Below are 25117 nucleotides of genomic sequence, written 5' to 3' on the forward strand. Positions count from 1 at the left end.
TCTTATGTGTAATATGGTCTTCAACAAGCTGTATCCTGAAAGTTGATGTACCAGAGAGCTATTTTTCCATTCAAACTTTGACTGATTTCCTTGCATTATTCCTTCAACTATTGTAGTGTTACTATAAAGGACAGTGTATTCATCTAATTACGTAATGTTAAACGATTAATCATGTTTTGACTTTATTATTATTATTCCTAAATTGCATATCCAGTCTGATTTGACCAATTCTATTTTCTCACCTGGCAGATAAACTAATGATTCAACTCGCGTGGGTGGAGGCTGCCATTTCCTAGAAAGGATATTGTATATAGCTAGCACAATTGAGCCCGTTGAATCCATTTATTTACCCTCATTGGCTATTTGTACCTCTTTGACCATTTGTTCAAGGTTCGCACATTGCAACTATTGTTTCGAAATAACTCATATCCCGCCGCAACGCGCGGGGTATCATCTAGTAAATATCAGTAATTGCTTCCATTCCGTAAGAATGTTCACTTCAAAACATATAGCTGCCTGCACCTCAACAGTTGTACATGGGCTGAAAAAAAAATACTCGACTTGGCTTCACTCACCACCTCTCAACGTAGCACACTAGACAACACAACTGATATTTCACTCTCTTTAATTAACCACCGGTGATGATCAACTTGTGTTGTGCACTTTTTTTAAAGAAAAGGGTGAATTCCACTTTTTACCCGTTAGTTGTGCATTCGTGACACATATTATCCGGTTTAGTGAAATTTTCTACCAAAACATCTTATTTAGGAGATTTTAAACACTGTTTAGCCAAAATATATCATTTTTATTGTTATTATTAGATAGGATAGACATGATACATCAATGTGGAGCAAAAATATGTAAATACCGGAGGTCCTCGTGGACGATTATGTGCAAACGTTTTTAATTCATATGTCCCATTCCTCACTATCATTTTGATATTTTTGGACCCCAGTCATCACCTAACACCTTGCCCGATGAACACACATCAGAAAACAAAGGTCCAAAGCTTTTAAAATGGGTAATCTACACGATTTTTCACTCGACAGGGTAATTAGTGTCATAAATGCATAACTAGAGGCTAAAAAGTGGAATTTACTCTAAGACCTGTCATAGTAAGCAGTATCATATAGGGTATCATGCATATGATACTTGTGTAGGATATTATCTCTATAGTAGATAGTATCATGGAGTAGTATCTTAATTTTGTAGTATTTATTGATTTGTAGAATCTCAATGTAAAATTGTGTATCAGATTTGTTTAACATTAATTTTTCTCGTTACGTGCGCTATGATACATTATTTACCTATGCTACTCTATTTTTTCTCTCCTCCTTAATTAGCTACCACATCAGTATTTTTATGGGACCAACATGCATGATAATAGCTATGATGATACTAGAATTATGTCTAGCCTAAAGAAAACATCCAACTGGCACTTTGTAGTTCCTTTTTGTTTGTTAGTGTCAACTGTCAAACCCCCAACACGGTGACCGTTATTGAACTTATGTGTGGTCGATCGGTCCAGACCCTCTTTCCTATTTCTCCGTCACCATTCTGCTCGCACGGGGAGAGAGATAGAGAGAGAAAAGACAGAGGAGCGCCATCAGAGGAGAAGAAAGGGGAGAGAAATTGCAACCTGTGATCCCCTATTCAGGTAACCAGATCATCTTCTCTTTGGAAATTTCTCATTCGTTATCTTGCAACAACGAGTGTTAGGTCATTTTGTGGGGGAGAGAAATGGGGGTAAATGCTGATTGCAAATGACGATCTTGATTTTGTGCCGATGCCCTTGTATGATGCATATCGATCATTCTTTTTGGAAAATTTTCACTTGCAACAGCGAGGGTTAGGTCATCTTGTGGGGCAGAGAAATGGGGGTAAATGCTGATTGTAAATGATGATCTTGATTTTGTGCCGATGCCCTTGTATGATGCATATCGATAATTATTTTTCTGAGGTAATGAGTTTTTGGATATTTTAATATCAAATTGGAATTCAGGGAGAACTATGGCAAATACAGATCTTGATAAATGACCTAAATCATATATAGCCACAGGAATTTAATTGGTGAAAGTTCCACCTCAATTTTTGTGCGAGTGTTGCTACCTTAGAAATATTATCATGTACCAATAGTTAAACTGTTTCAGATTCATATCAGGAAAGTACTAACTGAAAAGTAAAGCCTGCATCTAACTTGAAAGCAGTATAACATGATTTTGCGAAAACAAATGCTGCTTATTTGCTTTGCTTGTGCCCGCTCGCACAATCTGAGATTTTTTCCCATGACATGAAGATTGTCCATAAATGTGTTTCTTAATCTTATCAGACCCATGCAACAGAACTTGGGAAAGTTACAATGAAATGGCGAAAGGTTTTAAAAGAGACATACACCTTACAGACTGCAGGCCGATTCTGTCGGCGTCATCCTTCAGTTCTCTGCTTATTGCTTTGCGTGGTTATATTGTACAAGTACTACTTCAGCTGGTTCTCCCTCCTTGTGGCCACATCGCCAATCCTCCTACTCACAGGTTTCTTTCTTGGAATTATCCTAGCTTATGGTGAACCGAACAATCCAGACAATGATCATATCTACAAAAAGATACAAAAGGCTCCTCAAACTTTGAATATCCACGATAATGCTAAATCAGTTGGGGATGTCTCTCGTCCACAAATTCCATCTAGTCAGGAGAGATTAGTTAACCACAAAAACAGTGAGAAGAAAATCCATAAGGGATCTCATGGCCGAAGTTCTTCTTCTGAATCAGTATCAGGTGCATCAGATGGCTCAGAAACAGATACCCATCCAATGCTTCACGCATTTCATCAGCTCCGGTCGACAACCAGTTCATCAGTTTCATCTCACGATGGAGATTCTGGTAGTAACAGCACTGAGGATGAAACTGAGAATCAAGACGACAATGATGAAAGCAGACTCGAGAAGAAAGATGGTGTTAAAGTTGTGGCATGGACTGCTGATGATCAGAAGAACATACTGAAAATTGGATGTTTGGAGATTGAGAGAAACCAAAGGCTGGAGACCTTGATTGCTAGGCGTAGGGCTAGGAAATATGTAAATAGGAACTTGATAGACTTTGACAGCAGTGAGTCCCTCCCAACAGTGGAGGAACTCTCAAAGTTTAATGTCCAACTTCCAACTGTTTTCGCACCTAGGAGAAATCCTTTAAATCTTCCCTATGATGAAGACAACTTTCCGGAATCTGCTCCATCTGCACCGTTGAAAATGAGAAACACATTCCAGCTTCCAGGCAAGCAAGAAGATGAGAGTAGCTCCACTAGAGGAGATAACTTAAGTAATGTGGAGCCTGGTACTGTTGCACCTCAACCACAAAAGAATAGAATGCTTAGGAGGCATGAGAGCTTCACAGAAGGAGCACCATTCATCACTGACTTCTGGCAAGATTTACAGCCTTCTCGGTTCAGACCATACTTTGTTACGGAAACAACGGATAATGATGGATTTGCAGTTCCAATTCTTGAAAGAGAAACTAGTGCAAAGAGCTCTGTTCAAGACTCAAACAGTACTGCTTCAGCTGCTGATCAAGAAATCCAGAAAGAGCTATTGGAGGATAGCTCAAACCAAGGACATGGACCGTCATTTAGTCAAATCGATGAACAATCTCCTTCAGCCCAATATATGAGTGAGGACCCTTTGGCACTCGACATCGACCCACCTGTACTAATTAGTGAGTCATCGGATGATGACATGTCGCTACCTGATGGGCATATACATGATTGGGAGGAAGCCCAAGGCAGTGAAAATTTGAACTTGTCTCACTTGGAAGATCTTAGTGTTATGCAATACCCACAAGAAATGGAGATGACAAGCAATGATTTCCATCAAATTTCTCCACATTCAGATGATCTTGAATCGATGTCATCATCAACAGAAGCTACCGGACTTTTTGAGGTTAATAACATCGAACTAACAGGTAACGGGAGAAACACCTCTTCCTTGTTTCTAGGAATTTATGTCACCGACTCCAGATTTAATAACTGATGATTATTTCCTTCTCTCTAGGCAGGGAATCTGAGATCGATGAAACCCAGATTGGTGATCCAATCTATGATTCAAGTCCATCAGGGACCGATAAGCCCACATCTATGGGTTCACCAATTGATGCAGTTTTTCTGCAAGAAGGTAATCAAAGATTGAAAGGACTTGATTTTACTGTGAACATAGCATTTCGTTCTTTTTCCTAAAGCATTTTATGATGCAGGTAATGCTCATAATTATTCTGATGCTCAAGCTAGCAAGGAAGAAGAGGGCTCACCATCAAGGATTGAGGTTCCTTCCAATGAGATATTTTCACCTAATTTGTCTTCAATGGAGGCAGGCAGACAAAACGGAACTTCAGAGATAATGGATCATGCCATTGTTGATCATGGAGTCCACACAGATTCTCTCTGTCATCCAGACCCAGCAGTATCAGATATTAGTTCTCGTCCAGTTGAAAGCAGTTAACTTATCGATACATCTTTTATGACTATGACCTATACCTCTGTGATTTTAGTTATAAATTAGAAATCTATCCGTTTATTGCTTAGTAAAAATGTTGATTCGTGATCTATATGAAAGCTGAAAATATCCGAGACACATCCAAAGACGTATATAACTGGCTAACTGAATTTTCAGTTTTGATCGGTTTCACTTTTAGCAGACACAGTCTGGTTTTTGGTAAATTAGTGTTTTTCATTATACGCGTCCGCATGACTACAGTGACTTGTGTTACATACTTGTACAGTTCAGCTATCCTATAATTATAATAAGTTGACTTTTCATGCTTCATTTCCTTGATTTTGTGTCTATCATATTGCCATTTCATAGATGATTTAGCTTAGGTTATTTCAATTATATATATCCAGTTTACTGCAAACAATTTCTTTAAAGTATCATATTATAAAGTGAACATGTTTCTACTAGTTCCTATCAAATAGACGACATCTGCACATGGGCGCAGTCTCCCATATGCAACTTTGTTTTGAAAGTATTTTGAATGATAAATCAAGTGATATTATTTTCACTTTCCCAGTTCAGACAAATGTATTATATATTTGGAACATGAATCTTTCATGTAATAATAATCTATGTATAAAAGAAACATATTGCTTGCTGAATTCGATTCTCTCCTGATTGATGGGCGAGCTTAACATGTACCTTTTCTCCTCCGTTCACATGTCAGCAGGTAAATCCAGCAGCAAGTCATATCATGCCACAGTTGAAATAAAACAGTTAATGGATTCTAACGAAAATGATAGGGACCTAAGAGCATCTCTAGTAGTGTCCGTATTTTTTCGAACCGAAAAGACGGAGTTCGGTCTCCTGAATGTTTCAGTTTCGATGCTTTTAGTCATCGCGCAGAATAGAAACCAACAACGCTAACTGAAAAAGAAAATCAAAAGTCACTGGAAAAAGTTGCTCCGATGATCATGCAAAATGAAACCAAATCTTGCTCCGATTGAGCTACATTCGAACATAATTTACAAATACTACTCAAAATACTTAACCAAACATACTCCGCCTCGCTAATTTGACTAGTAAATATACGAAATTAGCCCAGGGATTGTCACCGGGGTTGTTCGCGGCAGAGGAGGGTTTTCCCGCGCCGGCGATGGCTATGCGAGGACGAGCGCGGCCACATATGCGAGGACGAGCGACGCCTATGCGAGGACGAGCCGGCGCGCGAACCTACGCGGCCACTTGCGTGCCACCCGCTTCCAAGCTCCGACGGAGCGCGCCCGCCTCGCGCGGTCCGCCTCCGACCGCACACCCGGCGGACGCGGTGGCGATTTCCCGCCGCCGATTCGGTCCTCCTCCCCTACCGGCCCGTCTTGCGCACGCCATTACGGAGGGAGGGGTGGTGGCGGCGGACCGGAAGAGCCGAAGATGGCGACGAAATTGCTCGCCGGAGGTGGAGCGGAGACGCGATGGAGCGGCGGCGAGGGAGTAGGGTTTTGGAACCCAACTCGCCCCCGTGCCCTGCATAAATACGGGGCGGCCGTCGATTTTTTCGGGCCCCCGAACTCTGTTTACGAGCCAGACTGCGAGTTCGGGCTCTGTTCTGGACCTATTTTGGCCTGAACCAAAAAACTCGCCTGAATTTTTCGGTTCCGGCCCCTTTTTCAGTTACTCTTATAGTTGCTCTAACAATGAGCTTCATTAGCAAGGCCATTCAGAAAGAAGTGTTGTCAGGCCACTCGGGTTGAAGTAATTAGAGGCAAAGATATAGTTTTCAGTACTTCAGGAGGAACAGGATTAAAAGTTTTGATCCACATATAGAAAACAGCGGCATTATTGTACTTTGCTAATGTGAAAAAAATAGCTGATATGATTTTTGGCAGTTCCAATGTGAATAACACGAATACCTTTAGGCTGTCAAAGTTGTATCTTTTGTTGGTAGTCAACAAAGTCCTGCAAACAACAAAAGTTCTATCTTTTTGCACACCCCCTACTCGAAAGACCAAGGACCGAGAAGACAACAACAACGAAAATTGGGAAGTCAGCGATAAAAAGATTGTTGATTAGAAAAAAACGGAGACTATTAGTTGAAAGGCAGTGGTTAACAACAACGCTACATGTACGCAAAAGTTCCTACGGGAACACTTCACTATGCATGCACGTAATCCCGTAGAATTTTTCCTGCTTCCTTTAAGTGTAGCATCATTGAGTGGGGTTAAAATCCGTAAGAGTGGCTACTTTGTATTGTATTTTTTTTTTGAACTGGTACTTTGTATTGTATTTGTTCCGAAGAACTAAGTGTATATTTCTAGTCAAAAGTCAACTGCTTGCAACCTTTGATCAATATTTATTAAAAATATTCATTTACAAAACCAAATCAATACAAATACTTCTAGATCACTATAGACGTTGCATTTTTTTTTTAGAACGGAGGTAGCGGTAATTTCAGCAACAGTAGCATTTGTAGCGTGTGAGTGAGGAGGTTAAACGCGGCGCCATCTTCCACTGACTTGTCGTCCCCACAAGCCTTAAACCCATCGTCAAGTCGTCTCCTCAGCCCGCCCGCCCTCTTTCCCTTCCCCGAAGCCGTCACCGTCATGAATTGCCCTCCGGCCACCGGCACCGCCGTCACCAGCACCGGCAAGAAGCCAACGACCGCCGGCTCACACGCCAACCTCCTCCCTACTTCTCCTCTCGCCGCGTCTAGTCTCCACCTTCCCCGCTTGCCGCCGCCACCTCCCCTTTCGTGCAGCAACCACGCTCCCGTCCCCGCTGCCACCTCCACCCTCTCCAGGAACCCCGCCACCGCCACCCTCCACCCATCCGATGATTCCCTCTCCTCCATGTCCCCGCGCGAGCAGACGGCGCTCCTCTCGCGGCAGCGCCACTGGCGCCGCGCCCACGACCTGTTCGACCGTTTGCGCGCGCTCCCGAGCTACGCCCCCAACCCTGTCCACTACAACGTCCTCCTCCGCCACCTCGCCCGCGCACGCCGGTGGTCCGAGCTCGGCCGCACCTGGCTCAGGATGTCCCGGGACGACGCCGTGCCGCCCTCCAATCCAGCCTACGCCGCCCTCGCCGACGCTCTTGCCAAGGCCGGTTTGGCACAAGAATCCCTCCTGCTTCTCCTGCACATGCGCGCACGAGGTGTTTCCCCTGACGAGGTATCCATGAACACCTTCGTCCGCATCCTCAAGAACACTGGCCGCTACTCGGACGCACTCATCCTCTTCACCAACTGGTGCGATGGCAGGTTCGATGTTGAATTCCTCCATCTTGAATACAGACCCGTTGATTTCCATGGGCCGATGAAATTCTTGCTAGACGACATGTCCCACGAGAAACTTCATTCTGCTGGCGCACCGGGCGTTGAGGAGGTTCCTAGTAGGAAGCCAAAGCTTGTGGTCACGTATAACACTATGATCGACCTTTATGGAAAGGCTGGGAGGCTCAAGGACGCGCTGGACATGTTTCTGGATATGCTGGCTTGTCAAGTTATGCCAGACATATATACGTTCAATTCCATGATCAACGTATTTGGCTCACATGGCAGCATAGAGGAGGCAGACATCCTGCTAGCTAACATGCTCGTCAGAGGGATCACTCCGGACATTAGGACCTTCAATGTGCTGATGACGGTGTCTGCGTCAGTGGGGGATGTGGAGGGAGCTTTGAGGTACTACCGTCAGATTGGGAGGACCGGGTTATGTGCCGATGCTGTGAGCTATAGGATTATGCTGCAGGTGCTATGTGAGAGGAACATGGTGCATCAAGCAGAAGATGTGATCCAAGGGATTATCAAGTCTGGTACTGGTGTTCATGAACAGTCCATTCCACTTGTCATGAAGATGTACATTGATCAAGGATTGCTTGACAAGGCAAATGCATTCTTTGAAAGGCATTGCAGAGGTGCGGAGGTGTCATCCAGGAATTATGCTGCCATCATGGATGCTTATGCAGACAAGTGTCTCTGGGAAGAAACGGAGCATATTTTCCACTGTGATAGGGGAGCTGGGGGCAAGAGGGACATAGTGGAATATAATGTCATGGTTAAGGCTTATGGTTTGGCAAAACAGTATGATAGAGTCGCACCTCTACTTGAGAACATGAAGTGCTCTAGTATCTCACCTGATGAGTGCACTTACAATTCCTTAATTCAGATGTTTTCTGTTGGTGGATTTCCACTGAGAGCTAAGAAGCTTTTGCGTAAAATGAAAGACACGGGATTTAAACCAGCATGTGAGACATACTCTGCTGTTATTAGATCTTACTCCCACAATTCCTTGGTATCTGAAGCCATAGATATGTACAATGAAATGAAGGCCTCTGCTGTTGAGCCAAATGTGGTTGTTTATGGTTTGATGATTGATATGTTTGCGGAGACAGGACAAGTGGATAAGGCACTGCACTACAGCAATTTGATGGAAGAATCTGGAATCGTTCCAAATCATATTACTTTGACTTCGATAATCAAGGCCTATAGCAAGGTCAATTGCTGGAAGGAAGCGCAGATTTTTTATACAAGGATGAGGAACATGGATGGTGGCCCTGATATCATTGCCTCTAATACCATGCTAAACCTCTATGCAAAACTTGGGATGGTCTTTGAGGCTAAGGCGATATTTGACAGTTTGACGAGAAATAATCAGGCTGATGATGTTTCGTACATTACCATGATGTTCCTCTACAAGAACATGGGCTTGCTAAGCGAGTCCATTAAGATCGCCCATAAATTACAGGATTCAGGTTTACTATCTGACTGTGCTGCATATAATGCTGTTATGGCATGTTATGTGGCCAAGGGTAACTTGAGAGAATGTGCAGAATTGGTGCAGAAAATGGTGGAAGATAGCATCTTTCCAGATGCCTCAATGTTTCGGATGATATTTTCTGCAATGAATAAAGTTAATATTTCATCTGAGGAAGTGTTGCAGTTAGAATCAGCATATAATGATGGCAGGAGTTCTGCCAAGCATGCTATACTTGCATTCTTGTTTTCCATGGCTGGCATGCATGCTACTGCATTAAATATCTGCGAGCAACTTTTAAAGCCTGAGTTGGCAATTGATCCACGTGCATACAATGTTGCCTTCAAGGTGTATGCTTCCTGTGGAGAGGTGGACAAAGCTTTCAGTTTGTTCACGCAGATGCATGCTTTAGGGCTAAAACCGGACACGGTTACTTACATCCATTTGTCAACTTGTTACGGGATATCTGGAATGTCAGAAGCCATGAGAAGGATAAATGGTCTTCTTGCATATAGAAACAGCGAGTTTAGCAAGTCTTTACATAATGCACTGGTTTCCTTTAGAGAATCTGGAAACAATGATCTTGCTGCTCAGTTACTAGTCAAGAAATGTTAAAGAGTTCATCTAAGGAGCTGTAAACACACAAGGTGATGATGACTTCATTGTGGACTTTGAAACTGGAGGTAATGTAATTGATTATTGGAGGTGAACTTTTTTTAAAGATGTACAAAGAAGGGATTCAGAATCATCTATATGATTGATGATTGGAGGTGAGCTTAGTCAGTCTAATTCAGAATCATTTTCTACTTATTTATTTCCGCATGTGCCGTTAGCTTATGCTTCACCAATTCTAACAGGGATAAATTATACTATGTAGGTCATCACCAAATGAGCACGTGCAACATGATAACTTGCTACACATGCAGTTAAGGGGCTGAGCATGCCCATGGCTCCATGCGTAGTAGGCACATCTTGTGCATGGAAACGGGCAAACTGCAGTTTTGCAGATGAAGGTGATGTTCTGGAAGTTATGTTTCCGGTGGATCTGTTGGGCGTTTGTCTCTGTAGACTGAATAAGGGGTTAGTAAATGTGTAGTAACTAAAGCATTTTTTTTCTCGCTTGACACGATTATTATGATAATAATATGCTCCATTATGACAGCACATCAAGATATGATTCAGCTGTCTCAGGCTCCAACTAAAGCTCATTGAAAGGTGAGATGACCTGCCGCTTATTAGTCAACAGTCAGAACACTGAGGTATATTGATCCTCGGCGAATTTCAGTGGGCAGATCCCTGTGTACATTAGGCTCTTGGCACCCTCTGTAACTTCATTAAAGCTTGATCTAAATGGAGGGCCATATACATTGAGTAACTGATCTTACATGCTGTGTTATCGTTGACTTTAGCACCTCAGTGCTGGTTTCTTAGCCCTTTCTTTGATCTCACTTACTACTTGCATTGAAATCTTTTGGCCATCATGCAGCCAACTAGCTGGTGAAACCAACTCTTCACCATTAAGCAGTTTGAATTGAAACGTCTGAAGAGCATTGAGCTCTCACTCATGTTGACAATGCAGGTTTCGTGCATGCCCTCTCTCTGAAAGCTGTTCCGATATACCAATACAACTTCAAGTGCTTCTGAAGAGCATAAAGGCAGAAGTGATAGATGGGGCTTTCTTTAACCTCATTATAGGATACAACATAGTGGCTACTCAGATATTCTGTTTAGTGTCCTTTTCTTCAAGAAGAAACATAGTTCTCTGAGGGGGTTGTTTATGTGCAGTTGGCTGGGAGCCTGCAAAAGTTGCGCTGACTAGAAAGTTTATGAAAGCTGAGATTACAAGCAGGAACCGCTACATTTGGTTGCTCCGCATCTATGTATAGATTTTCCATGCGAGGTACTGAATTGATCTCTTGGATTTTTTTTATTGTGCAATTATTTATTTTTGTCATATTACAATTGATTATAATTACTCAATTAGGGTTCAGTGGTACTAGGAACCCGAACAACGGAATATGCTGACACTTTTTTTTGTCTCCTCTCAATAAGTTCAAGTGAATGAAAAACTAATTCTCTTCACTTTGTGGACTTAGGATGTTTTCTCGAACATATGCAATGAAACATCTGTAAGTGGCGCCAACATATCACACAATAAATTATTAATGGTGTAGATCTATCTTCTTGTAATATCTATTATAAGTGTAGAACCATGATATATCTTGACACCAAAAGCATGGAGCTAATCAACATAACAAGATACATTTGATGTTTAAGTTACTTGTGGCTGTAAGTACACAGATACAACTATAAATTAACCTCATGATTTGGCCTTTCTCTAACCATATCTTAACCACAAATTATTCACCATGTAGTAAGCAATAATAATTGTAATAATCAAATAATAATATGCAATAAAATAAATCATCGGTATAGGCAGCTCCTGTAGGGTGGGGTCCAGTAATCCGGGCCGTTGTTATCCCTGTACACCTGAGGCGTGCATGAGACTGGTACCAAGCACAGCCCTCGACTCCTTAGGTCAGCCTCAGCCTCTGCCTTCTCTTTCCTTTCCAACCCTCCCCATGGGTTGTAATCCTGAGAAAAAGAAGGAAATAACATGATGTTATATGCATGAAAATATTGCGATGGCCAGGTGTATGTCTTAACAACTGTAATAGGTTCCGCTAAAAACCGCGGAAAAGTTTGATAGCTACTGATCTCAGCTATCTGATCAGTGTGAGAACAAAGAACAAAACACTGGCCTGAAAGATTGAATTCACCAACTCTTGGGGTTAGTTATTTCATAGATGTGTAGTTTTTTGTTTTTGTTTTGCTTCTTACTTGATAGAACCGGACATGCTTGTGGTTTCTAATGAAGCTTTACAACTATCATTTTTGCAAGGACGCCTAGATTCAAAAGAAGTTCCGTATATATAGGTTTGTGGTTTTACCTTGCTACTGCTTGACTTCATGTAAGGATCACTGAGCAGCTGCATGAGAAAGACAAGAAAATATCGAGTCAAATTGAAACCAAACAAAAGTGGGTTCCCAGATAGATATGCGAAAAGTTTTCCATGTCGTATATCATGAACTGATAGAGCCAAACTGCAAAAGGAGGTAGCAACGGGGCCATGACCATGCATTCCATTACACAAAAGCAGGAGCACTAGTGACATTCATGCTGTACAAAATACGAACAAAGGAAGGCTACCATGGGGTCCTCCAAGAGGGGGGCATGAATGAATTGATTAGCCATAGGACTACGGTGCGACACGTGTCCACTGATAATTGGTTGCTTTTCATGATCATTCCTCTCTAACTAATCTTAAGGAGTGGCTTTCCCCCAGTAATATTAGGGCCTTTTGCAAAACATCTTTTTTGACAAATCAATAATTGCAGTGATTATGTTGCTCGAGTCAAAAAGATCGTAGAAAGCTCTCAATTATCAAAATATGTTAAGGGGAGAAAACTCCCTTATCCTTTTGCTGATCATGTTGATTGAATAGTCCTTTAACAGCATATGCATTATACATAATAAAAAAGGTAAACATACTTATTCCGTTAATCCTAGTTTGCTCAAGGCTTATCCAAACTATTTTTGAAATAACTGAATGTCCAGCTAACTTTCTTAACTTAATATGGAAGATATACACTTTCTAACATTAGAAAGGCTTACAAGATCAAAAATACTGTAGAACTCTACTTACCAAGTAAAAACAGTTAGTTTTAAACATAAATAAATTAATATAAATCAATCCACATATAGGGACAATAAATAATTAATCGGCTAGAGAGAAGAAAATGTTTAGTAAGCTAAGTTACCTGCACTTGTTCATGCAACCACTTGATATAATTTATCGCCTCATATAGAACTGATGCTGTATCAGTCTGCATCATGTAGAAGAGGAACAGTGTCAGTATTCCCTTATTATTTCTTACCTTTGTTATCATTGCATTATAAATAATATTGAAAAACAACAATAGAACACATATGTAGGTTTGAACTTACCTTCCCAAATGGCGAAACTATCTGTTGAAGTGCCGTTATCTTGTCTCCTAGCTTTACTTTTGGCACTTGCGCCTGGTAAACAGAAGCTGATTAATTGATTAAGGAATGCTACTATCGTGCACATACCAAGGTTCGTGCACAGGAGAACTATCTCCGGCAGCATAGATTGGTTTGAGGAAATTGGTATCTTAAACAAAAAATCGTTATCTTAAGTTAGATGTTGTTCAGCTTCATGCACCGGCTAACGCAATGATGAAAATGGCTAGCCAATCCAGAGATATACTTCAAGAGATGCAACATTCCCATGCATGGTGTTTGAAACATGCATATGTTATGGTTTGAGTAGTTCATGGGTTCGCATTTCCGAAATAAGTGCTTAGAGAATTAATGTAGTAACTATTTGTGAGAGAGAGAGAAAAAAGGTTGAGCTAATGGTTGATGGTTTTCATGTAAATAAAATAAAATAAAAATAATTGATGGTTTTGGTAAATTTATGTCTCAATAGTTCACTATATCGCTCCAAGCAGGATTTATAATTTGCAAGCAAACATATAATTGGTCGAGACTTGAGAGGTAATTTAGAATATCGAATCATCCATTGATGTTAGAAGAAGCACACGATGCATGCATGGCTCGTTGATCGATCGATGAACATGTATGAATGCATGCAAGTGCAATTGTGCAAGCAACCAATAGCATACTTTGAGAGACGACGAGGTGGGCGATGAGGCTTCGTGCTTGGATTTCTTCACGTTCCCCTCCGACGACCCCTTCTCCTCCTCCGATCTCTTCTTCTTCCCCTCGCTCGATGCCGCCTTGCCGCTGCCACTGTTCGTCTTCGCCTACGCACACAGTATGTACTACATCATCGGTTGATCAGCGTGAGCATGCAGAGCTTATTCTTTTACACGTACCGGCGACGAGATGTCCTGCACTTGCTTCTTATTACTGTACTCCGCCGACGACGCCCTCGCCGGCGATGCTGACGGCGCCGGCTTTCCCATCGCCCCGCCGAAGGATATCAGGTCCGACAGGCTCCTAGCGTCGCCACCATTATTGTTGCTTCCCCACTGCACCTCCAAGGCGGCGTCACCGCCACCGTACATTCTGTTGCTGAGCCCTAGCATGGAGTTGTACCCTAGCCCTATGGGCCTTGTGAAGTCTTGGCTGCTGGTGCTGCTGCTCCCGGCCGCTTCCTGCAGCATCGCGGCATGGCCGCCCATCTCGTGCTTGACGTTGCCGCTAGAGTCCAGAAATAGGGCCTTGGCGCCGCCGTGGCCCATGTCGGCGGCGTCATCGCATTGGCCCACGCGCCCTTGGAGGTGGCTGCCGTCGGTGTGGCACGGGTTGGGTGGCGCGATGGACCAGTTGCTCACCAGGTCCGAGAGGTTCGCCGTGAGCCGCTCTGGCGCGCCGTGGTGGTGAGCGAGCGCATTGACGTAGCCAGCTCCGGCTAGGTGCTTCTCCATATTGGCCGCGTTGAACTGGTGGACGTCCGGCCATGGGCCGCCACCACCATGGCTGCCACTGTACTCCATCTTCTTAAGGTAGTCACAGGCTGGCGGCTCAGCGAAGAGCTCTGGGGCAAGCGTCCTCGAGTTGAGCAGATCGAGAAAGTTCTCGCTGTCGTCGTGGGCGTCATGCACCGCCTGCATGCTCCTCCCGACCTCGCCGCCGGCGCCCCTGAGTTACGTTCCAAGAGAGAAGCAATTAAAAGGTGAACTAAAAGATCGACGACCTGCACTAATCCTGCTTCACGGCAATTAAATTAGTTTATGCAACTTAGCTAGTCCTGCCTAGTATTTGTCATCTATCATTAGGCAATCAATTAAAGTGTGGAAAGCCTCTTTGAGACGAAGAGAATGTAAAGAAGGGATCGTCTTTGGGAAATGGACTAAAGTACTGGTAGTAAGCAAGGAGACACTGATGCTTTGATATGGTTCCACTTTTTGGCTAGCCGTACCAAACAAACAAATCTTTAGTTGCATCTCCACTTAAATATTTAAGTACTAACTGACAGTAGCTTATGTAGTTTGGCATTGTTATCTAGCTAGGTTCTACAAAAGCCTAAGCAACTCTATATATACCAAGCATGCATGCATGGAGCTTTATGATTATATTCTTTAAAGAAGAAACAGAATTTTGTTCGAAGCAAGCAATCTCACTTATGCTGATTCCAATTCCAGTAGCCTTACCTGCAAGTCTACTTCATATATTATTTAAAATTTTGTTAACATGTCAGGTTAAAGAACCTTATGAGCGAAGGATCGCAATGATGCCTCTATGGCTCTATATGCATACACATGTAACACTGGCAAACCGAAAGGCGCATCTAGATTTGCATTGTCAGATCGAATTACCCTTTTCCTATATCACACTGTTTGTAAAGCTAGCTGGCTCCTTTGCTTTGCTTTGCTTTTGTTCCTCTCTTGTGCTAGCTTTCCCTTGCACTGGCTCTCTAGAGTGAGTCCAGAGTAGAATCCATCATCATCATTTTGTAATAAATAAATATTCATATAAAGATATGTATGCTTGCACATATATTCTTGTTCCATTTCAATTTCTTCTTTAATTAGCGTAGCTTAGCTAGGGAATCGATGGAGATGAGAATTAAGCCCAGCAGGATGGATTAGATCGATCGAAACCGGTATCATGACACTAGCTAGGTAGACAATATATATTCGCGAGATTAGAATCTAGGCAAAGCGATGCTGCTTTCTTTTTCTCTGTCGGACAAGAGGTAGTGGACGCATGCCGTCTTTTCACGCCCGGAGAATATGCAAATATGCATGTAGTGATGATTTCTGTACTCTAATACTCACATGAGGACTTGGTTCCAGAGGTGGCTCTCGGCGGCTGCTGCTGCGGCGGCCGAGGAGTCGTCCATGCTGATGCCGGAGTGGTTGGTGGTGGAGGTGTTGGTGTAGGAGGTCTGCATGGTGGCGTTGGAGGCCGACATGTCGTCTTCGGCGCCGGAAGAGGACGTCCGGTGCTGCTGCTGATGCTGTTGGTGGCCGAACGGAGGCCATCGTTGCGCAGCGGCGACAGGTGGTGGCGGCCAGGCCGGGGTAGTGGAGTAAGGATTCATGTCGCGCCACCAGGTGGCCGATGATGGTGGGTGCGGCGGCGCAGGCGGTGAGCTCGCGACGGAGGCCTCGGAGCTCTCCTGGGCCATGCACTGCATGCACGACGTACGTCCTTGGTGCAAGCTAGGCAATTAATCAAGCTTGAGCGGGCGTGTGGCTGGGTAGTAGGGAGTTGGGAATGAAGGAGAGGAGAGAGGGAGGAGGAATTTGGCTTTGTCTAGAGGGGTGATAGGAGTTCGTGGGTGTCTGCTCTGCTGGGAGCTTTTTAAAGGAGGGGATGGCTACGCTGGGGGTGATGTCACACTCTGGAATAGTCTCTGTCTTTGGACATCTCAATCCTTTTGGGGATCTGGTTAAGCAGTGGGCGGGCGTCACCATTAGTCTACCTATCTAGTGAGCGAGTTGTAGTACGAAAGAATGTCTTTATGGCTGCTACGTGGGTGTGCTAGCCTACATAGCTTTGAGTTAAGGCTGCGAAAAATAGCTCTGTTCGTTAACCTCGAACTATGTATGTATTTCGAGAGGAGCAAAATGCACCGACAGTCTATGAACTTGGATGGGATGTGCACTTTATTAGCACATAACCTGGCAGATTCTGCCGCCACCTGGGTTGCAAGTTCAGTACGACTGAGGCCAAGCTCGCAAGAATATCGTCAGGTTAGCGATGACAATAATACTAAGAAACCCTTATCAAACATGTCACATAGGGTTTATGAGAACCGTTCCAGATAGTAATAATCGCATGCGGTTAGCCCATAGGATGACAATCTCACTTTGAGGATCGGTGGTGAGTTTATTTGTTCAGCAAGGGGCTCGGGTCAACAGGTTTGGATTAAAGACACGATATAGATGATGAAGAGCTTCTTTCAGACTTCATTATTGGCTGTAACCACATGAGTGTACAAGGATTTATAAGGTAAACTTGATGGGCTCACTACTAGGAAATCCATCTTCTGTGGCGCACCATTTTCAGCTTTTGTGGCGCATATGCCATGCGCCACAGAAGTCACGCGACATATATTTATTTCTGTGGCGCATGTCGGGATGCGCCACAGAATTCCGGCGCATGGGGTAACATGCACCATAGAAAGGATGAACATTCTGTGGCGCATATTGGAGGATGCGCCACAGAATTGTGCACCAGATTCTGTGGCGCATCTTCCAATATGCGCCACAAAATTGGTTTTTTAGGATTTTCGAATTTCTTGCATTTCAGTACTATATCCAGATATTATACAGGAAATATATAGTACTATACAGGAAATATACATAGAAGATCCAGAAATACAAGGAGAATACATTTTATACGCGAAATGACATGATACACTCACAAATGTTCATCATTACATCATTTAGAGCCAAATTATTACACAAGTGTTCATTATCTCACATTATAAATGTTCACATGTCTTAGTAAAATAGAGTACAACCGCGGTGCCGATGAGTAAGAGGGGGACCAAGAACTTCAGCCGGTTCGTCTTCTTCCGGGGTGTCTCCTCCATTGTGCTACCGCCTCCTCTCTAGTCGCGTATTCCTTGTAGTTGTTCCCGCTGAACTTATGCACATGTTGGTGATAGTCCTGCCACTCCTCGTAGACACCTGGAACCCGACCCTTGTACACAACGTACGTCGGCATCTCTATTGACAAGGCATATTAGTATATCATATTAGTACATCATGCATATATGTTGATAAATATTAGAGCAAAGCATTCATAAACGTAACATATAACATTGATGACAATCAGAGAACAAAGACCACATATAGTAAAGTTGAAGACAACAACAACGACCGTTTAGAGGTAGGTAAGTTAAGTTTGCGACACACACACACACGACGACGTCCATCGATACACACAAACCGATGAAGATAGTACTTAGAGTTTATGACCCACACACGACGTGTACCATCGATACACACACTAAGTCAAGGAGCAATGGCCTCGCAGGGCTCCGGGAACGCCTTATACAAATCTTTCGTCGTCCTCGTTCTAATGTCACCCTGTGCTTTGAGGCGTTCTTCGATGTCCCTCTTACATAACACTCTACCTTGGTGTAAGAGCCCCCCCCTATGATGACATCTTCAATGATGACATGTGATAACTTGACCTGGGTAGCATGGAAGTCTTATCTAAGATCATCATCGTCGATCTGCGCCAACTTTTCGGCCCATCCTCGGAGCAGATGGCAGCATTAAGTTCTGGCTATCCTGGACAAACCCTTTAAAGGTGATGCATGACGTAGAAGGCCTCCTTCACGCTGCCAGCAGACTGCTTGACACATGGGAACTTGAGCACGTGCTTGAAATTGTGTTTTCCATCGTCCGTGAGACATTCCCCCTTATCTTTGAAGGTGCCTCCCTTTTTGAAGTAGCCCTCGAGAGCATCATCCAGAACACCCCTTATTCTGGCGTAGTTCTTCTTCTTCGCACTCCCTGAGTCGAAATAGGTGGCAATCGAATACTTCGGGGAGATGGAGATGAGTGTGCAGTATGTCTCTGCGCAACACACAATTGGAACAAGATGTTGGACAAGAAATATATTAGACGGCTAGCGATGTGTACCTACTCGGGAAAGAAAGCCAAAAGGATGTTGTCCTTCCTCTTGTTGTCCAAGAAGAACTTCTGTAGGTACTACGTCGCATGGGCCTGTGTCGCTGAGGAAGCCAACTGGCTGTCACACATGTAGTAGGGATCCGCTACCGCGACATACGAGGAAATTTCTCTCTTGATCTTCATCGTCTGATTGAGCGCGAATAGGCGGACCAAGTTATATTCCAGCCTTCTCGAGTGAAACAGCTTGAAGATGTCCTCGTACGCTATGAAGAACACATCCGCGGGGGCATCAGTGATGAAGCCCACATCCCTTGGCACCCTGACCGTGAAGACCGGGTAATTCAGATCTTTGTCCTTAAGAAGGAGTGACTCTAGGTGCAGGATACCTTCCTGCAGACACAACATAGCTCTGGAAGCAAGGTGGCGCAACTCTGAACCCAGTATTGGTTTACCAGCTTCATGCATTCTGGTCAAATCATCCTTGTGGGGAGGTACCACGTCGTCCTGATGACGGATCCACGGAGGTGGCTGGCTCGCAGCCTTCTCCTTGTTCTTACTATGTCTCTTCCGGTGCTTCTTCACAACAACGTCCCCTAACACTTCAAACTGCTCATTGACTTTCTTAAGTAGTGTGTTAGGGCTGAAAACGTTTGTGGCAGACGACTCTTGTGTATCGGCGACCGGAGGCGTCTCTTCAGAAAGCCACGGAACACCAGGCGCTGTTTGGTTGCCTTGGCTAGGCCAGCTTGATCGTCGCGAGCGTGGAATGGTTCTTCATCCACACAAGGTGGTACAATTCATCTATGTCGGCGCCGGTGTTGAGGTAGGCATCGACGTCAATCGGTGCATCATCATCCATGTCATCATTTGTCACCATGTCCACGTCCTGGGGTGGTGGCGGGGGCGATGGCGGTGCAACGGCCTTGGCTTTAGGCGGCGCTGATGGCGGTTGAGGTGCAGACGCTCCCATCAGTTTTTTGTGACAGTTTGTTGTGGCGGCGATGACGGGAGGTGCCTTCCGAGGCGTCCGAACGATCGAGGTGGCGCCGGTGGAGCGCCCCCCAAGACGAATCTGGGTCTTTGGCCATATCATGGTCCAGCCATGGCAATTTTCAAGGGTCAGGTGCTCGTCGGCTCCCGAAGGTTGTATTGGGGGTACATGTCTTTGCACCCCGGCAACACCCGACCCAAATTGACCCTCATCACGGCATCGTCCATTGCCATGTCGTCCATTGCTTATGTATGCACCCGATGAGGTTTATAGATGGATCTAGGTTTTATATATGACTATGGAGACTATAGAGCAACTTGGCATGGATGTTAAACTTTGTCTTCTGGACGAATGGTCTGTGATATATATAAGTGTCATTGGTAGGTGTCTTCATGTTGCATGCTAGTTCTTGGAAGTCTTGTACATCACGTACGGTTGGTTGAGGAAGTCTTCGTGGAGTCCTGGTGTAGCACATCAGGTTAGGGCTGGTTGGAACTTATGGATGAGGGCCTTCACATCATGGTATTCTTGGGCTTCGTGGGCAGAGAAGGGATGTATGCCCGTGTAATGTAGGGTTGCGGTCAGAATCCACGTATATCCGACAAGCCCCCTATAAGTATATTTAATGAGATAACTAGCCTTGAGATGTTGATGATTGATGAAGCCAAGCCATGCTCCTAAGAGGACCCGTATGTTGAGCTTGATGACTCCGTTGAACTGAATAGTAGGTCTTACGTGCACCAGTAATCCGGATGGTAGGTATTTGAAGGTTTCGACGAACTAAAAGATAGGTCGTGGAGAACCCAAGAAACAGGTGGTTGATTCCTTGGCGTCTTCTTGGCTTCGGGAAGTAGGTTCTGAACACTTTAATCATCTATCTGATAGATGTTTGAACACTTGTGACCATGGTGACCTTGAATCCTCCGTGATGGATCATGATGCTCCCGGTAAGTCATGTGAACCAGAAAAGATATTAGGTGTTGATACATGTAAAATGTATCAATGAACTTTCAAGTTTATTATCTTTAATCTTTAGCAACTTATCATATTTATCATTGGGACTAACCTACTAGTAGTTGTAAAAGTGCACAAATCCGTGTTTTACATTTTGTTGTGTCGGAATTACATTGAAACCACAAAGGAGAGTCAATTGGTGTTTTCCAGAACGTCTATGCATAATTATTTTTAAAGATCTCCCCGACTCGAAGATGACGTCAAATGAATTTTTTAAGTTACAACATGAAAGTTGTAGTAAAATATCTTGGCATTATTTTAGATCTATTAAACTTCAAAATCTGAGTTTGTATGCCCTAGATAACGTCCGGTCAATCCAGGCTTAAAATTGCATCGAGTGAATCCGAAATGCATGACAAGATTTCTCCAACTCTTTCCATATATGATAGATTCGACCATAGGTTGTTTTGTGGGATTTGTGGGGACAAGGAGTCTCTATGAAGGTTCTAGAGATTCCCAAGAGGCGTTCGATTAAAGGGGCCTGGATCCAATGGCCAAGATGTAATTTTTCATTTCTGTTTTGTATTCTCTTTTGGTCTAGGCTCTTTGGCCTGAGGGAACACCTATACATATACCTTACAAAATTTATAAAGATTGGAGTGGGGTGTTCCCCCATTGTTTCCCGCAAAAAATTCATTGCCTGACACTATATATTGATGGAATATCCTATTTTTCGGAGCCCGCCACTCCTTGACCACAAGGGGGAGGGATCATCTACAACACAAAGTAGAAGGTCCAAGGAAGAAGAGGCACGGGGCCGCCACCACCTTGGCCGCCACCCTCCTTGCTATGGTTGTCTCTCCTCATCAGGAAGACACATCTTCATCACCTCTTTATCATCCCTATTGTGATCTCTTGGATAACATGATGTGTGATGCTTTATATTATTTCCACTTAATGTGTTGCATCTCTATGCCTAGTTTTGAGTAGTAACTAGTTCAAGCGAAAGGTGAAATAGTTTGTCTTGTTGGTTGCATACATGTTTGTTGTCTTCTATCGTCATCTTATATGTACTGATGTATGAGTGCACACATATGTTGGAGGAATGCCTACGATCATCACTATTGTGCATGACTTGAAGGATGGCGTGTAAATGACAAATACATGTTCCTAAATTATTTATTTACATGTTCAAACGGTGGTACAGTTAGACTTTGTGTATTAATAATCCCTTGTTTTCACATGTATATGCCCTTTTGATCAATCACAACTGGGGCAATTGCTCATGAATACATGTGCACCTATTTATGGCTCCTCTCTAGAAGAATCATGGACTTAATATTTATATCAAAAGCTAATGATATAGTTAGGTATAGCCTTATCTAATTCTTGCATACACATGAAAATGACCCAGGGTTTTTTACTCATCAAGCTTGTTGTTCCTAATGCCTTGTTTGGATATGACATGATCACATAGAAATCATGCATCTAGTTGGTATAAAAGAATATGTGCTTCACTTAAATACAACAAAAAATGAAATAATTACTTGCCAAGAACATTTATTCCCTTGGGTTACAACTTACTCATACATTTCACACACTCCTAAGTTCAAACTCTCTAGGTTAAGTAATTTGTAGGAGTCTAAGTCAATAGTGTTAAGTAAAAAACAACCCTGCATACTTTGTTTAATTGCATTGCATGTACAATCATATAAGCGAGTTTATAGGACCTTACAGAATAAATTTTTACCTTCAACTCCTTATGGTTTCGACACTTAATACTTAACGAATTTTGTACGGCTACGTACTCCCTGGACTTGGGGATTATCAACACTTTTCCGACACCGTTGTCAGGGAGTGTTGTGCGAATATTCTGTTCTTGTTTGCATGCATTTTAGTTCACATCTCATTTTAGTTCCTATGATATAAAACAAAAAAAAAATTAGACAATGGAAGATTTCCCAAGTACTAAGGCTACCAAGATCATCAATGACTCTTTGTTGATGCATATGGAAATTGGCAATATTCCTGTTTGTACTAATGCTTGAGTGAAGGAAATTATGATGAGATCAAGTATTTAAGGAAGAACAAATGAAGGAGCGCAATCAAAGAAAAGTGTAGAAATAATGGAGTAGCTACCCATCTTCGAATCCCAATAATGGTAACTCTCAAGGTCCCATGAACATCCCTTCTTACACAATTGCAAGTGATGATGATCTTTACTCTAATGAACCCATACTTGATGATTGCTTCGACATGAATTCTTTCTATGGAAAATCATGTGATAGTTGGGTAGAAAATATACTTGGAAAGTATAAAATGATTCTACTAGAACCAGTCCTCCCACTGAAGATGAAGATGAGGAGTTTTGCATTGACTTACTACCCGATAGTGCTTAAGATGATATTCCTTTCTTGCTTATGGGAGGATGACAATGATATATATGTTATATACTCCCTCTCTCTAGAATTAACCCACATTCTCGGCTTGGTCAAACTAAAACTTTGTAAACTTTGACTAAGCATATTGAAAAAGACATCGACATTTGTGGTAGTGGATATATGCAATCTGAAAATATATTTTATGATAATTCTGATAATATTCGTTACATATTGTGAATATAGATATTTTTATAAACGTTTAGTAAAATTTTACCAAATTTGACTTTGACTAAACCCAAAATGCAGGGTAATTATTGACAGAGGGACTATGATCCCTTTTACTCATTAAATGACAAATCTTTATGTGGTGATTCCACTTAAAACTATATTATTAGTTTTGCCTCTAATTCTTGCAACTAGTATGAGAGAGGAAGAAATAAGATCTCTTGCTATGTACTAAGTTTATTTAAAATGCAAACCTCTTGTGATTGTATGCATTGGTTACTAACAAATTTTTTGATACTTATTAATATATAAAATCACAATGCATAGAAAGAGAGTTAGACTTCAATGTCACATGTTTCATGCTTTTTGGGGTGATCCTTATGATTTAAATATCTATTTGGTTTGAGCATACCCTTTGTATATTTGTATAATATAAATTATTTTATCTACTGTTTAACAATAAATGAATTAGGAATTTGAGTAAAAATAACACCGGGAAAAGTAAGTGAACAAGATAAGCAATTGAGAAGTTGAGGTCGACCTTGAGCATGTGATGTTGATGCCAATGGAATCATTGCAAAACCTTCATCATTAAAACTTTTCTCCAATTAAAAAATGAAATAGCTTTTATTTGTGCTTGTTTGCAGTCAAATAAAGTGCTTTCCCATTAATCAGTGTAGTGTGCGTCTTGATTGAAACTATGAATACTATATGTTTGGAGAACTAACCAACTTGTAGGCACCACAAACATCATTGAGATAAACATATTTCTTTATTTCAGATGAAACGTGAGACGATATGGAAGAACATGAATACAAGAACTAGCAAAACCAGAAGCTTGGGACGCCCCTGCATCCCCATCTTCTTTCAACTAATTTCGGGCTATTTCCTATTTCTGTACTCATGTTTAATTTTAGAACCATGATTCTTATGAAGAAATAGGGAACCATGTTTTTTCCTAAGCTTATCTCTCTCTCTCTCTCTCTCTCTCTCTCTCTCTCTCTCTCTCTCTCTCTTAGAATATAAAGTGTCAAGTTTAACCTAATTGGATACTATTGGATGAATACAGTTGCATGAGCTGTAGTTTTCCACGCTTTACCGTTCGTCGTATAATTTCTTGAAAAATACAAGAATCTTGTAAAATGCTGAAAATGTATCTTAAGTTCATTTGTTATTCCTTTTCTTGCTCCTAAATTTTAATAATTTTACAAGTTTTCTAAGTGGCATTTAAAAATCTTCTTGAAGAAGGTCATGTTTTGGATAGATTATGTCTTTAATTGTTGAAGTAACATGTTTCGAGTCTCTATAGGAGTCCACTTGAATCTTTTGCTAACTTGAAGTGTTGGCAATTAATAGATCTCTCGACATGTGAAATCAAAATTAATTTGGATGTCTGAAAAATAACATGTTGTTTTCTTAATGCCGCTAACCCCGCAGAAAAGAATAAGAGAAGGTTTTGTGCTGAAGTTTTTTTCACAAAGAATGTAGCAAATCAAATTAAGTTATATTCAAGAATGGTCAGCGCAAAAAAATACCTTACCCATTATTCAAGAAAATAAGTTATATTTTTGTTGCCAAGACACCTATAAATAAAATTCTTGTGAAAACGTATATCAATAGTGGACAAGTCCTACTAAAATGAAATGCGAAAAATTTGCAAAATAATAACTATGAGGAAGAAAAGTGCTAT

The 25117-nt window shown here is 42.3% G+C and overlaps 3 protein-coding genes across 3 annotated transcripts; 2 read left to right on the forward strand and 1 right to left on the reverse strand.

Moving 5' to 3' along the window:
- The first annotated feature begins 2359 nt into the window (after positions 1–2359).
- LOC124670580 lies at positions 2360–4486 on the forward strand. The gene is made up of 3 exons (XM_047207068.1): positions 2360–3953; positions 4043–4162; positions 4242–4486. The coding sequence occupies exons 1-3, from the start codon at positions 2360–2362 to the stop codon at positions 4484–4486; spliced, it is 1959 nt and encodes a 652-aa protein (XP_047063024.1).
- Positions 4487–7077: 2591 nt separating this feature from the next.
- LOC124672523 (pentatricopeptide repeat-containing protein At1g73710) lies at positions 7078–10654 on the forward strand. Its single transcript, XM_047208740.1, has 3 exons — positions 7078–9998; positions 10086–10308; positions 10391–10654. The coding sequence occupies exon 1, from the start codon at positions 7078–7080 to the stop codon at positions 9841–9843; it is 2766 nt and encodes a 921-aa protein (XP_047064696.1). The 3' UTR covers positions 9844–9998; positions 10086–10308; positions 10391–10654.
- An 817-nt stretch (positions 10655–11471) lies between these two features.
- LOC124670777 (transcription factor bHLH111) lies at positions 11472–16569 on the reverse strand. Its single transcript, XM_047207253.1, has 7 exons — positions 16060–16569; positions 14152–14920; positions 13939–14079; positions 13238–13309; positions 13051–13116; positions 12180–12218; positions 11472–11823 (listed from the first exon to the last, which is right to left on the reverse strand). Exons 1-7 carry the CDS (start codon positions 16419–16421, stop codon positions 11653–11655), a joined length of 1620 nt encoding a protein of 539 aa, XP_047063209.1. The 5' UTR covers positions 16422–16569; the 3' UTR covers positions 11472–11652.
- Between the last annotated feature and the right edge of the window lie 8548 nt (positions 16570–25117).

The sequence above is a fragment of the Lolium rigidum genome, chromosome 7 (genome assembly GCF_022539505.1).
Source record: "Lolium rigidum isolate FL_2022 chromosome 7, APGP_CSIRO_Lrig_0.1, whole genome shotgun sequence".
Classification (NCBI taxonomy): domain Eukaryota; kingdom Viridiplantae; phylum Streptophyta; class Magnoliopsida; order Poales; family Poaceae; genus Lolium; species Lolium rigidum.